The sequence below is a fragment of the Ceratotherium simum genome, chromosome 16 (genome assembly GCF_057802395.1).
Source record: "Ceratotherium simum simum isolate JZ-2026a chromosome 16, ASM5780239v1, whole genome shotgun sequence".
NCBI lineage: Eukaryota > Metazoa > Chordata > Mammalia > Perissodactyla > Rhinocerotidae > Ceratotherium > Ceratotherium simum.
In genome coordinates, this window is record NC_141915.1 from 9,944,962 (window position 1) to 9,958,423 (window position 13,462).

Consider the following 13,462-nt stretch of genomic DNA (forward strand, 5'->3'; position numbering starts at 1 on the left):
AGAGCTAAGTAACTTGCCGAAAGCCCCATAGCTAGGACGTGTTAGACAGGATCTGAATCTAGGTAGGTCATTTTGACACCATAGCCCACGTTCTTGACCACTTTACTAACCCTGTAGATTCATAAAATAATTTAGAGTTTAGCAATTCAAATTACCTCAGGTATGGTGGATAAACAGTTGAGTGGACAATCATCGGTAACGTTTATTGAATAGTAATTATATGCTTTAGATGGACTGTATTTCTTCTTAACAACCTTATATGTTAGAAGCTATTATCATTTTAAGATGGAGAATATAAGACTCATCATCTCCCCTCTTGGGATCTCAAAAGTAAGGTATTGGAATAGTCTGTCTTTGAAACAATATTTTCTGTAGGGAAGTTACCTTAGACCTGAAGTATGTAAAATGTAGTGGAGTTCATGAGCAGTTGTTGAAGTACAGCCCAGTAAGTGTGACAGGCAGGGAGGAAGTGCTTTAAGGACACACGGAAGCATGTCCAATTGAGAGCGGTTAGCTGAGAAACCACAGCGACAAACTAAGCTGAAAAGTAACATAACTATTTTCGAGACAAGTCATCGGTCTAAATGAGAGGCTCATTTCTTAGCGTAATAAAAAATTATCTGTTTGAAACCCACAGCCAGCATCATGATTAGCCTTGAAACACTAAGTATTTTGAATAAAGTTAAGAACAAAACAGAGAAAACCACTATCATAGCTATTAAGACGTTACACTTGAATAAAATCCAGATTCTTTCCCATGACTCCAGGGTACGTCATATCCACCCCCTTCCTACTTCATCAGTGTCTCTGCCTTCCTGCTTATTTATATCAAATCTGACACACTGGCCACCGGTTCCTGGAATATACGGAGCTTTATGTTGCTTTGGGGCCTTTGCGTTTGTCTTTCCATTCGGCTAATCACTCTACCCCCAGCTCTTCACTGCCTGTTCCTGCTCATCTCGGGGGGCTCTTCCCTGACCGTTGCATCTACAGGGAGCTGTCGTCTGCTCTTCTCTGCCTTTTCCCTTTTAGTCTCCTTATTTCCTCTGTAACATTCCTCACATCCTGTAATCATCTTATTTATTTTTCTTTATTTTATGTTTCTTCTCCTAAACTTGAACTCCACAAGGGCATGGACTTTGTTCACAGCTCTATATCTAGCACAGAGAAGTTGATTTCTAAATATGGAATGAATGAGTGAAAATCATTCCCTTATCTCTGTACCAGTGGTAGCCAGGCAGAAAACATAATAGTGATGAAAGGACGCTAATGATGGGAACAAAAAATATAAAAAAGAGCCTAGAAATAAACTGAACAAAACATGTGTAGGACCTGTATTCATGTTCAGCAGTCTTTATTGAATACTTGCTATGCTAGGCACTGTGATTTCAAAGATGAATAAGATAAACATGGTCGTTGCTTGTTTTGAACTTAGAAAAACAGAAAATTTACCTGAGAGACAGAGATGAAGACATCATTTCTCCTAAAAATAGCATATATATTAATATTTTTTAACTCAAAACCTGTTGTTTTTTTATTTGGGGGGCAGGAGATGGGGGAGGCATAGCAGAACAAAATTACTTGAGGTTTATCTGAAAAAATAAACCTTGCAGACTACTTGATTATTTTAATAAGAACGATAATGGTGCTCTGGTTAGTCATATTTCAGAACTACTGCAATATGGTACTGGTTTGGAATAAGCCATGTGTATAAGAAGTAAGTATAAGATAAAGATTACATTTCAGATCACTGGAGAATGACTGTCTTTGTTAACCATTGATATTGGGATGTGGGCTGAATCATTTGGGGGAAAATTAGATTAAATCTTGACCTCTAACCATAAATTTTTTTTAGATTTTTAGATTGATTAAAGATTTAATTATAAAAAGTGAAACCATCAAAGTTCTGGAAGAAAATACAGATGGATTTAACAATATAGATGATATAAAAATGAGAATGTAGATGGATATAATCTTGGTGCAGGAAAGGACTTTTTAAGCTTGAATAGCAGGCAGAAACCGTGAAAGAAAATTTGGTAGATTTGAGTACCTAAGATTCAGAACTTCTAGATGGCAAAACAAAGAAGGGGACGTTTTTTAATATAACAATAGATGGTGGTTAATAAGCTTAGTATATAAAATATTTTTATAAACCAGTAAGTGGGTTATATCTAGAATCATCAAATCTTGGAGCTAGAAGGGGTCTAATCCAGTTCCCGCATTTTACAGAGAAGATAATTTCCTTACTGAAAGTCATACCACTAGTTGGTTAATAGGATCTCTTTGTCCAGCCCCTCTGTGGTTGAGATTGTAGGTATCTGAGTACAGAGTTAGAAAGATAATGCAACTAGTAAACCTAGTGAAAAATTTAAGTTTTGAACAGTTCAAATAGTACAATTCTAAGTAGGGTCAGAATTTGTTAGAAAAGTTAGATTTTTCAAGCCTTAGATATAAAACAGGCTAAAAGGATTATTAATTGGCAATGTGTATAATAATATTATTTAGTTTCTGGGGTTTTTTTGTAGAAAAATTAATCTAATTAGATATTAAAATTTTAATTTTAATCCAAATGGAGAGTCTATTGATTTCCAGGGTAGCTTTGCCTAGGGAACCTTAAATATTTGAGCAGAGAAGCCATAATTTAGGTATCACTGTATGCTAGCAGCTTACCTGATTTCAAGCTTAGTACCGAGTAGAAATAAAAAGCAACCTTTGAGGGGCTGGCCCGATAGCGTAGTAGTTTAGTTCGAGCACTTCGCTTCAGCAGCCCGGGGTTCGAAGGTTCAGATCCCGGGCGCCAACCTACGCTCCGCTTATCAAGCCATGCTGTGGCAGGCGTTCCACATATAAAGGAGAGGAAGGTGGGCATGGATGTTAGCCCAGGGCCAATCTTCCTCAGCAAAAAGAGGAGGACTGGCAACAAATGTTAGCTCAGGGCTCATCTTCCTCACCAAAAACAAAAAGCAAAAAAAAAAGCAACCTTTGAAATGTGCCAGCCTCATTTGAAAATATAAATCATATGAAGTGATGGCATTCGTCCCAGTTCATAACAAAATTCATAGTATTCGTTCATTTTCTCTACAAATTACATACTGGCTATGTGTCAACACTTTGCAAGGTTATGTGGATTAAAAAGAAACCAACAAATAAATAAACACAAACACACAAGTAAACAAATGCTCTAGGCCGTAGTCCTTGCCTCAGGAAGCCCAGTATAGGAGGCCGATAATCACTGAAAATGTTCAACGAGGTGTGCTCAAGGTACTACGCACTGGTACAAAGGAGAGAACCATTAGTTTGGTTTGAAAGATAAGCTGAGAAAGTTTTAACTGGCTTAGAAGATGAACATCAGTAACCAACGGGCATCCGAAAGTTCATTCATTTCCTTCAGATTGTTATCTTTATTTAATTGTTTTAGGAATTCTGTTTCCAGTGCTAGATATGTTTCCCGTGCTCAGGAATTTCTTCACGAATGTTCTAATAAATTTCACTTCTCTGGCAGAACCCCCAACTCTAAGGGAAAAAAATGTCGTTAACATTTTCCTGTGTCCTCTTACTGGATCTACCAAAAAAAATTTGGGTTAATTTAATACCATTTAAAAAATAATAATTTTCTAACTACTGCTGGTAGGGTTTTTTTTCCTACTTATTCTTTTTTTATTTTCTACTAATTCTAGTTCCACTTCAGTTTAATTTTGTCAGTTATAATTTTGGATTGTATTTGCTATGCTTTTTTTAAGGCAGCCTATGTTAATATTTCTTCCAGGGGTGAATCGGGTGCCGGGAAGACAGAAAATACTAAGAAAGTCATTCAGTACCTTGCTCATGTGGCTTCTTCACATAAAGGACGAAAAGACCATAATATTCCTGTAAGTTTTTGTTCTGTTGTGTTTTCAAATCTTAGATTTATTTTATAATTTCAGAAACAAGAATAAGGAAGCAAGTCTACTCAGTGCACTGCCATAGTCGACAGTACCCTTGTCTCCTCCACTTCCCGCCCAGCAGCTCTTTTCCACTTGGGAGGGAGCAAGTTGATCAAGAAATTGCTGTTAACTAGTTATTCTAACAGGGCGAACTGGAATTATGGTTGTGACTTGAAGCCTAATTCTTGCAAAGATTTGGGGAGAATTGTTAAAAATTGATGAGCAGCGCTTATGAAGGCTTTTTATTTTCTGCCAAAAGAAGATCCTCAAATATTTTTCGCAGTTCTTTCTGAACTTGCAGAGCAGCCGGTTGCTACTGCCCATAGCAGCTTGAGGAGAGGATAGAAATTTGGGGAGAATTGATGATAGAAAAAGGATAAGAGTATAAATGTCAGTTATCGTTAGATTGTAGATATGCAGAAGCATTAGTTAATATCGCCTGAGACGATGCCCACCAAACCAGCTTTCACATTTCTAAACTGCACATCGACTTGGTGCTTTGGATGTGGCTTACTGCCAGAGAAAGACCCAAACTTGCTAACATTTGCATTTATCTGTTTGTAACAAACAGCAGGAATCACCTAAACCAGTGAAACACCAGGCAAGTGCTTTCCTTTATGCTTCTTAGTCTTGTGTGTTTGCACTCATTTCTGTCTTTAGACTGAGTCTCTACTAGAAACAAATATCATTAGTTCTGAGTGAAATCTATTATGAAAAAAATATTTAATTTTGAACATTTGTTGCTTAGAGGCTTATTCTTTTATGAGAAGCAGCATGCCATTTTGCTTTAAATTTGTTTTCTAGATGAATTTCGATATTTATTTACCCTTTTTATCATGGCATTGAATCGCATGTTTTTGAAGCCTATAAACTTAGGGTTCATATGTCAAATACTAAGTAGAATTATATTAATACTTCTTAAACACATGGAAGCTTAGCTTTGTGCCACACATTAAATTTTGAATCTGGGGCTGCAACTTTAAAAGTTGTACCTTTTGGGTTAACAAATTTCTAATCTGTTAAAATTTTATGGCCTATATGTGTTTTAACCTAAAGGCCTCATTGTATTTAATATATAAAATTGGAATTTTCTTTATCCAGGACAAGTAGTGGAAGAGTGTTATTCTTCCTAATTATCGGATGCCAGCCTTTTAGCTCCACAGAACAAAGCAATGGACACGACCCAGAGCATTTCCTGCTGCCTGGGAAGAGAGGGAGGGCAGAGCTGAGCCAGGTGCCTTGGACAGAATGGGACGTCTGCACTTGGACTTAATCCTTCCCTAGCATGGGAGCAGTTTTGGTTTGTCTGTCTTCCACAAGCATAATGATATAAAGCAAGAAACGATAATGTTGAGTTATGGAAATGATCCATTAATATAAAGAAACTATTATAAGTGTCTAAAGGAATAGTGATGGATACTGAGATTTTCAGATATCTTTCTTAAAATTCTTAAGAAATTCTCAGATACCAAAGCTGTACTATACCTATGAAGGCCTATGCTGTTCTTTTGCTCCTTTAGCTACAGACCAGACCGTTGATACAAATTGGGAGGGTTAATGAAATAATCATTATTCTATAGGATATTTAAAGGCTTCTTTGCCAATTAGGTCTCTAGACCAGAAACCAGCTTCTCTTTGTGCTCTGGAGGCGCATGCTAAATGACCTTTTAATACATACTTGGATCACTAGTGAAATGGTGTTAAATAATTAATGTGCAGATTTAGGTTTTCCAATCCTCTGTGGAACACACAAATCATTATTGTTAACATTCTGTTTCGATGTCATTTTAAACTACAGAGTGGATCCCTGTTGTATGTGAGTAGCATGCCCACCCCTGGATTGTACTTTGGGTCAGATCAACCCCCGGGGAGCAAATTCTCTCAAAGAAGGCAGCCGCTTCTCTGGGCCGAGCTTCTGTCATTGTTGATCTGCATGTCTTACTGCATGAATTCACTGTGCACAGAACCGTCGGTGCTGCTTTTGCCAAGTTTATTTTAATAGTAGTCTAGTCCACTAGTAGCTATGCTTATGTTTTTAGAAACTCGAGAAGAGCAGTGGTTCTTAATTAATTTTTCTTCCCCAGCACACCTGAGGAAGATGTGAGATACTCATGAGTGGTGGGATGGTCATACCCTGGGGAGGGTCATATCAAGAAATTATTTCTCTCCCCACCTGGGATGCCCCTAATTCATGACTTTCTCACCCCATTTTGAGAATGACTGCCATAAAGTCATAGTTATGATGTTGAAAGTCTATACTTGGCAAGATCAATGTTTCTTTTGGTTTGATATCACTGGTTTATAAATTTACACTGAACTTGATAGGCAAAACCTACTCAGGTTCTCAGGAACCATTTGTATAAATTTCTAGCATTTTATCACTAGACAGTAGTATAAATTATAAGAACAAAGAGGAAAACATTTCTAGGCTCCTAATTTTGTGAGTCTTTTTTTAATTTATTGGTCTATTTGCTCATTCTTTTTCTTTAAACAGCTTATTGAGGTTTAATTCATGTGCTATAAAATTCACTCATTTTAAGTATACAGTTCAGTGTTTTTTTAATATATTCACAGAGTTCGGCAGTTATCACTACAATTAATTTTCGAACATTTTCATCACCCCCAAAAGAAGCCCTATACCCATTAGGAATCACCTTCCATTTCCTCCTAGCCCCTGGAAATCACCAATCTACTTTCTGTCTCTATGAATTTCCCCATTCTGGATATTTTATATGAAGGGAATCATGTAATATGTGATTCTCTGTGACTGTTCTTTCACTTGGCATAGTGTTTTCAAGGCTTATCCATGTTGTAGCATGTATAAATACTCCATTCCTTTTTATGGCCAAATAATAGTCCATTATATTAAATATGTCACATTTTGTTTATTCATTCATCACTTGGTGGACATTTGGATTGTTTCCACTTCTTGGCCATTATGAGCAGTGCTGCAGTGAACATTTGCACACAAATTTTTGTGTGGACGTAAATTTTCTTTTTTTTTTTTTTTTTTGTGAGGAAGATCAGCCCTGAGCTAACATCCATGCTAATCCTCCTCTTTTTGCTGAGGAAGACCGGCTCTGAGCTAACATCTATTGCCAATCCTCCTCCTTTTTTTCCCAAAAGCCCCAGTAGATAGTTGTATGTCATAGTTGTACATCCTTCTAGTTGCTGTATGTGGGACGCAGCCTCAGCATGGCCGGAGAAGTGGTGCATCAGTGTGCGCCCGGGATCCGAACCCGGGCCACCAGTAGCGGAGCGCATGCACTTAACTGCTAAGCCACGGGGCCGGCCCTGGATGTACATTTTCAATTTTGGAGGAGTATACCCAGGAGTGGAATTGCTAGGTCATGGTAACTTTCTGTTTAAGGAAGTTTTGAGGAAAACTCTTTTTTTTGAGGAACTGCCAAACTATTTTTCAAAGCGACTGTACCATTTTACATTCCCACCAGCAATTTATGAGAGTGCCATTTCTCCATATTCTTGCCAACCCTTGTCATTGTCTTTTTATTATAGCCGTCCTGGCAGTGTGGAGTGATCAGTCTTTTATGTTTACCTTATGTTTACCTTTAAATCTTCGTTATGAAAATACGAACAAATGTAAGAGAAATCAATTTTCAAGATTAGGGTCACATTAGTATTTAAGAAGTAAAAGTTAAATAAATATTTACCTATAAACTTTTGGCGTACTTTTTATAGCAAAATTCAGTCTTATTTGGCTTTATCCCCCACCCAACTGAAAGTGCAGTTTCAGTGCCATCTTCTTTCAGCGTAGGTTGCTGTCACAGATCCTCAGAGTCTGGCGCAGTGTTCACTGCCACTCCAAAGCCTGAACACAGTGCAATTTCAGAATGACTAATTTCTAAAACTTGACCATCCCCTAAGAAGGATTCCTTCAAGTCAGCCCACCTACCCTGCTGCCTTAGTGTCATCCACATCGAGATGGCAGCTTCAGGATAACTTCATATCTACTCGTCTAAACTACCTTGAAACCAGAAAAAAAGGTGACAGATAGCAAGTAGCAAGTACAGAAATTAGCCTGCCAGTTGAGATTAGAGTCTGGTTCTCAACGTGGAGATTAGTTGCTGCCCCCTACTTTCAACCCTCCTCTTGTGGTCAATAGGACACCTGCAACTTTGCCCCATCAGGCTTGCAAGGTGCAGCATGATCCCATCCTGAGTCCCCTTGCTGGCTGAACTGGAGTTTTGAAAGAGGTATATATTTTTTACTAATTTCAAACTCATCCTATATCTATCATACAGTGGGTATATATTATATGCCATATAATGAACACAAGGGTATAGTTTTCATCATGATTGGTAAACCTTTAAAGCATATAATTCTCAATACTTAGAATTTTAACATTCCAACATAACGTTTCTCGTTACCATATAGAATAGAAACAAGGGACATTGCCCATTCAATTCTAGTGGAAGGGTTAACACTTGATCCCTGCCCCCGATGGATTATAAATGGCTTCATAATTTGGTTGAGAGATGTTAGCACCATTTATCTAAATGTGAAATTTCTCAACACAGAAATGATCAAATTTAGTGATAATTTCTTAATTTAAGACCATGTTTGTATGTTTTATGATATTAGCTTTATGTCAAGATTTTCGTGATTCGTTTTTGAGATCTTTACTTGGTCTCGTTGATGTCACAAATCCATTAGGAGAGAAGTAAAATCACAACACTGTTAATGTAGTGGTCCCACCAACAGGGACACGGAGTCTACACTTACTATGGTGACTGTGAGGACCCTTAACCTAAATCTTATTGCCACCTTTGGCTCACCACCATCCCCTCCCCAAATACTACTAGAATGTTTTAGGACCTCTGATTACACATTCTTTCAGCAGACATTCACGGAACATTATTTTGATCTGGTACTGACTGAGTTAGGTGCAGGGGATACAGCCAGTTACTTTAAGCCATCAGTCTTCTGAATAGAATCAGTAGATTTCACCCACATACACAGGAGAGAAGAGAAGAATCAATAAACTTGACCCAAAGAATCCTCGTAGCTGTGTCTAGGAAATATTAAAATAGGGTATGCAATGCTTGCTTTACCTCCAAGTTAGGAAAACATTTTAAAGGTAGATTATTATTTAAAGTATTTTTATTATGATTTGGCAGGATAGAGTGTAATTTTAAGGGATCTGTATTCTAATTCCTCGATCTAACAGTAGATGTTTAGTGTAAAGGTAATGCCCCTCTTATCAAAAGTGAGTATTTTTCTGACAGTTTCTACATTCTGATCACAGAGTGAGGTAGACAGGCTTCTAGAGCCCAAACAGTTGTTGCAGAACCAGCACACCAAGGGCTTTGCAAGATGTTGGTCCTAGGCACACTGATGGAAATAACCACTGACCTCAAGAGGAAAGGCACTCTGGAATGTCACAGAATGGTAATTAACATTCTTAATGATGACTCTCAGTCATTAAAATTGGTTCAGGATACCCAGTTTAAGAAGTTTTGGTAGCATACTATATTTAGAAAGATTTACATCGGAAATAATCTGGCTTTGTGAAGTCAATAAACTGGAAGATTCACTGTATAGGGAGCATATTATCTGATGCCAGGAAAGTGAGCTGATACTGTGTAATGAAATTCACATAGCTTGGGGTGCTTAACAGGACTGGTTCCTGACTAGTTTCAGTGGAACACAATTGTAGACTGTACTTAAGACTTGTAAAAATCTGGACAATCCACATAAATGCTATCGAGTAGATGGATCAAGAGCATACCTGCTCACTGTGTCATGTGCCTCAGGAACAGTTCCCACCCTTTCAGCTGAGTGAAGGAGTCCAAACCAGGGTTGGATGCCAAGACTGTATGTGTGGCATGTATTTGTTCCTGTTTTTGGATTTGATAATAGTATGCAGTCATGCACTGCATAACAGCGTTTCAGTCAGCGATGGATCCCGTATACAATGGTAGTCTCATAAGATTGGTACCATATTGCCTGGGTGTGTAGTAGGCTGTACTGTCTAAATTTGTGTAAGTACACTCTGTGATATTTGCACAACAAGGAAAACGCCTAATGACACATTTCTCAGAATGTATCCCTGTCGTTAAGCGACGCATGGCTGTAATACATCACATAGCAACTGGCCATTAAAAGTCTTATGTGAGGTTCCTTATATTCCTTTATCTTGCTTTTTTGCTTAGAGAATCACATTTGCTAGCAGTTTTTATTCCTTTCTTTCTTTAGGTCTAGAATACTGTGGGTATTTTAAAATATAGGGGTAAGATTTGTGTTTGGAAAAAGCAGATTTATTTGAGTCATACAATATAATTCTGAAATTATATCCAGGAACACATCACTTTCTGGTACTTTTCATGGCCAGAAATGGCATCATGCTTTCTCATGTAGCTTTCTATTGTGTTTTATGATTAAAGCATATATTAATATACTTACATTTTTGTTTGTAGAATCTGTTTTATAGCCTAATTTGCATATAAGATACTGAGTAGAGCATACATTATACCAAATACTCTATACTTAGCCTTTTAAATTTGAACAAGAAGTCAGTAGTATCACCATCTTTGTCATCTCTGAAAGTGGAGATGATGACATCGCCCTGTCTATGTCATTAAGATACTATGTGAAACTTTTGGAAAAATGGCAAGTCTTAAACCAACCAGTACAGTGGTAAGTATTAGAATTCACTGCTTTAAATCTTTGGAACAAGGCAGAGTAGAAATAAACAGAAGTGTAAGTATTAATACGTTCTTAGTATTGAAGTGTCATGCTAAATTTCATTTCATGAAAGCCAGTTTGTTTTCTCGAAATTCTCCGCCTGATTTATGTGCCCTGTCTTTACATTTATCTTCTCTGTTCAATGTGACGTTTTCTTTTCCTTTTGATGACTTTATAGATGCTATTTTTTTTCCTTTAGCAGAGCCTGTTATGACCAAGAATATAGCCAAAAAGATTGTTGGATGGCAAACAAAATGAAAGAATGAGGAAAAGAGGCAGTGTTTTGTTTTGTCTTGTTTTTTCCCTGAGGACTTGAGTAAAGACAATAGATTAACTTATATCTGCTTTTATTTACGTGTGTGTGTGTGTGTAATGTCTTTTAGGGGGAACTTGAACGGCAGCTTTTGCAAGCAAATCCAATTTTGGAATCATTCGGAAATGCGAAGACTGTGAAAAATGATAACTCATCTCGTTTTGTAAGTTTAAAGTGCCAGAAACTTTTAATTCCTCAGATTTCTAGTTAAATGTTTACCATGATTAAGCAAATCAAGTACTTTTCTTCCTAGATTTTAGAGAGAGGCTAATAGATGTAGTATAGAACAGCACTGTTCAATAGAAATGTAATGCAAGTCACATGTAATTTTTGAGTTTCTAGTAGCCACATTTTAAAGAGCAAAAAAAAAAGAAAACAATGTGAAAGTAATTTTAATCATATATTGTGTATAAATATCTAACTGTGTATTAGTGTATGGATATATAATTATGTAACCTCTCCGAACTTCTTTGTCTTTGCTGGGGGATGATATATAGTAGCTATTACGGGGTTGGCCTGGAGATTAAATGAGATGCTTGTTGAGTACTTGACACAGCACTGGACATAGTAAATACTCAACAAATGAAGTTGGGATTAAGTGTAGTAAATTGTCCTTTTCATACCTTGCTGTTTCTATGAGATATGGACTTCAGAATAATTTGTCAGTACTATTACTTCTCTTTAAAAATTCTTCTCAGCTGTTCAACTACCTTAATTCATTGAAAGCTTTACTTTCTCCCTCACTTTGACCAGCTGTAACAATTTGCCTGGGGATATTATCCTAAGTAATAGCCAGATCAATATTACTTTAAGGACACTGCCCTCCCCATTCCAGCTGCTCAGAATTGACACTTTAATGGCAAATCATCTTTAAACCCATATTCAGCAAAATGGGCATTTCTTCAGTAAATCTTGCCCTGGATTATAGTCAGCAAGATTCAGTAATCCTTTCCACAGTCAGATTGGAGAGAGGTTCTTTAATTTCAGTTATTTCTACTTAGGTTGTTTGAGTTAATTCTGTTTCACCTCCCTCCTCTTATATTAGAAGTATTTGTAAAAGTTAAGAAGACAAAAATAAAATAGCTTTCAATTCTAATGATTCTTTGATGGATAATTTTTGGGAATCCAATATCATTGTGACATACCTTTTTACTCTGGGAATGTAGAGTCATGGTCTTCATGTTAATTTCTGGTAGCGTGGTTTCTGTGATTAGTGGAAGCGACTGGATTTGGGATCCCAGAGGACCCAGTAAACATTGGGTAGGTAGCTGGATAACCCTCTGTTTGAGTTTGCTAGGACTGCCATAACAGAGTACCACAGACTGGGAGGCTTAAACAACAGAAATTTATTTTCTCACTCTTGGAGGTTAGAAGTCTGAGATTAAGGTATTGGCAGGATTGGTTTCTTCTCAGGCCTCTCTCCTTGGCTTCTAGATGGCCGTCTCCTTGTATCTTCACATGGTCTTCCCTCTGTGTGTGTCTGTGTCCTAGTCTTCTCTTCTTATAAGGACACCAGTCACATTGGATTAGGGTCCTCCTTAGTGACCTCATTTTAACTTACTTAATTACCTCTGTAAAGACCCTATCTCCAAATATAGTTGTGTTTTGAGGTACCGGGGAGGTTAGGACCTCAATGTATGCATTTGAGGGGGGCACAATTCAGCCCATAACACCCACAGAGATAGTTTAAGTGTAAGAGGCTTTCCAAGTTATGTAAGAAATAGGGATCTATTGGCTTGGAATATTGTTTCTTCCTAGTAAGATAAAATTTGAAGATTCACTTAATCCAAGTTTAGTAATTATTTCAGCTTTTTATGTACAAAGAGGGATAACAAATGTGCCTGTGTCAGTAGGAAGCATGGCTGGACTTTTAGATTTATAAAAGATCTGGGGAAACTGAGCTTCATTTGTAGAGTTTCTGTCATTCTGTGGATCATCAGCATTGAGCCTGAGCCACAATTAAACCTTAAATTCTTCCTACTGAGAGCCCTATGTTTAGTGGCTGTATCATGGGATAGAAGACACAGTGAGCTACCAGCTTTGGTATGTGAATCTCTGTGTCAAGGACTTCTTAGTGGAAAATGTTTTATTTTACCACACAAATCAAGTTACCAGTCTATTCTGATTTTTCCCTCCTAAACCACACTTTAAATTCAGGAGAAACAGTTTTGTGCCCATTTGTCTCATTTTTGCCTAGAAAAGATAAATTGCTACTAACCAGTCATTTGTGTCCTTTGGTAAGGAATGTAGTGATTCTGTTACTAAATGGTAAGGATTCATCTACCTGCCAGGGACAGATAGAATTTCTATATATATTTCTGTTTTGGACAGATAGAAATATAATTCTGCATTAGTTATCTATTGCTCTGTAACTAATTACCCTAAAACCTAGTGACTTAAAGCATTTATCGCAGAGTTCAGTGTGTGGGTGGTTCTGGCTCAGAGTCTCTCAGGAGGTTGTCATTAAGATGTTGTTGGCTAGAGCTGCAATCATCTGAAGGCTTGATGAAGCTGGAGGACC

The 13,462-nt window shown here is 37.4% G+C and overlaps 1 protein-coding gene across 5 annotated transcripts in view; it reads left to right on the forward strand.

The window, feature by feature from the left end:
- Positions 1 to 13,462, forward strand: part of MYH10 (myosin heavy chain 10) — a 140,570-nt gene that overhangs the window by 40,834 nt on the left and 86,274 nt on the right. For 3 of the 5 annotated variants that reach the window (XM_087440429.1, XM_087440428.1, XM_014789522.2), the window contains exons 5-7: positions 3,767 to 3,869; positions 4,495 to 4,524; positions 11,012 to 11,104. In XM_087440429.1, the coding sequence (XP_087296555.1) occupies positions 3,767 to 3,869; positions 4,495 to 4,524; positions 11,012 to 11,104 (226 nt within the window). The remainder of the gene's footprint in view (positions 1 to 3,766; positions 3,870 to 4,494; positions 4,525 to 11,011; positions 11,105 to 13,462) is intronic. The other 2 variants (XM_087440425.1, XM_087440430.1) reach the window with 1 other exon arrangement.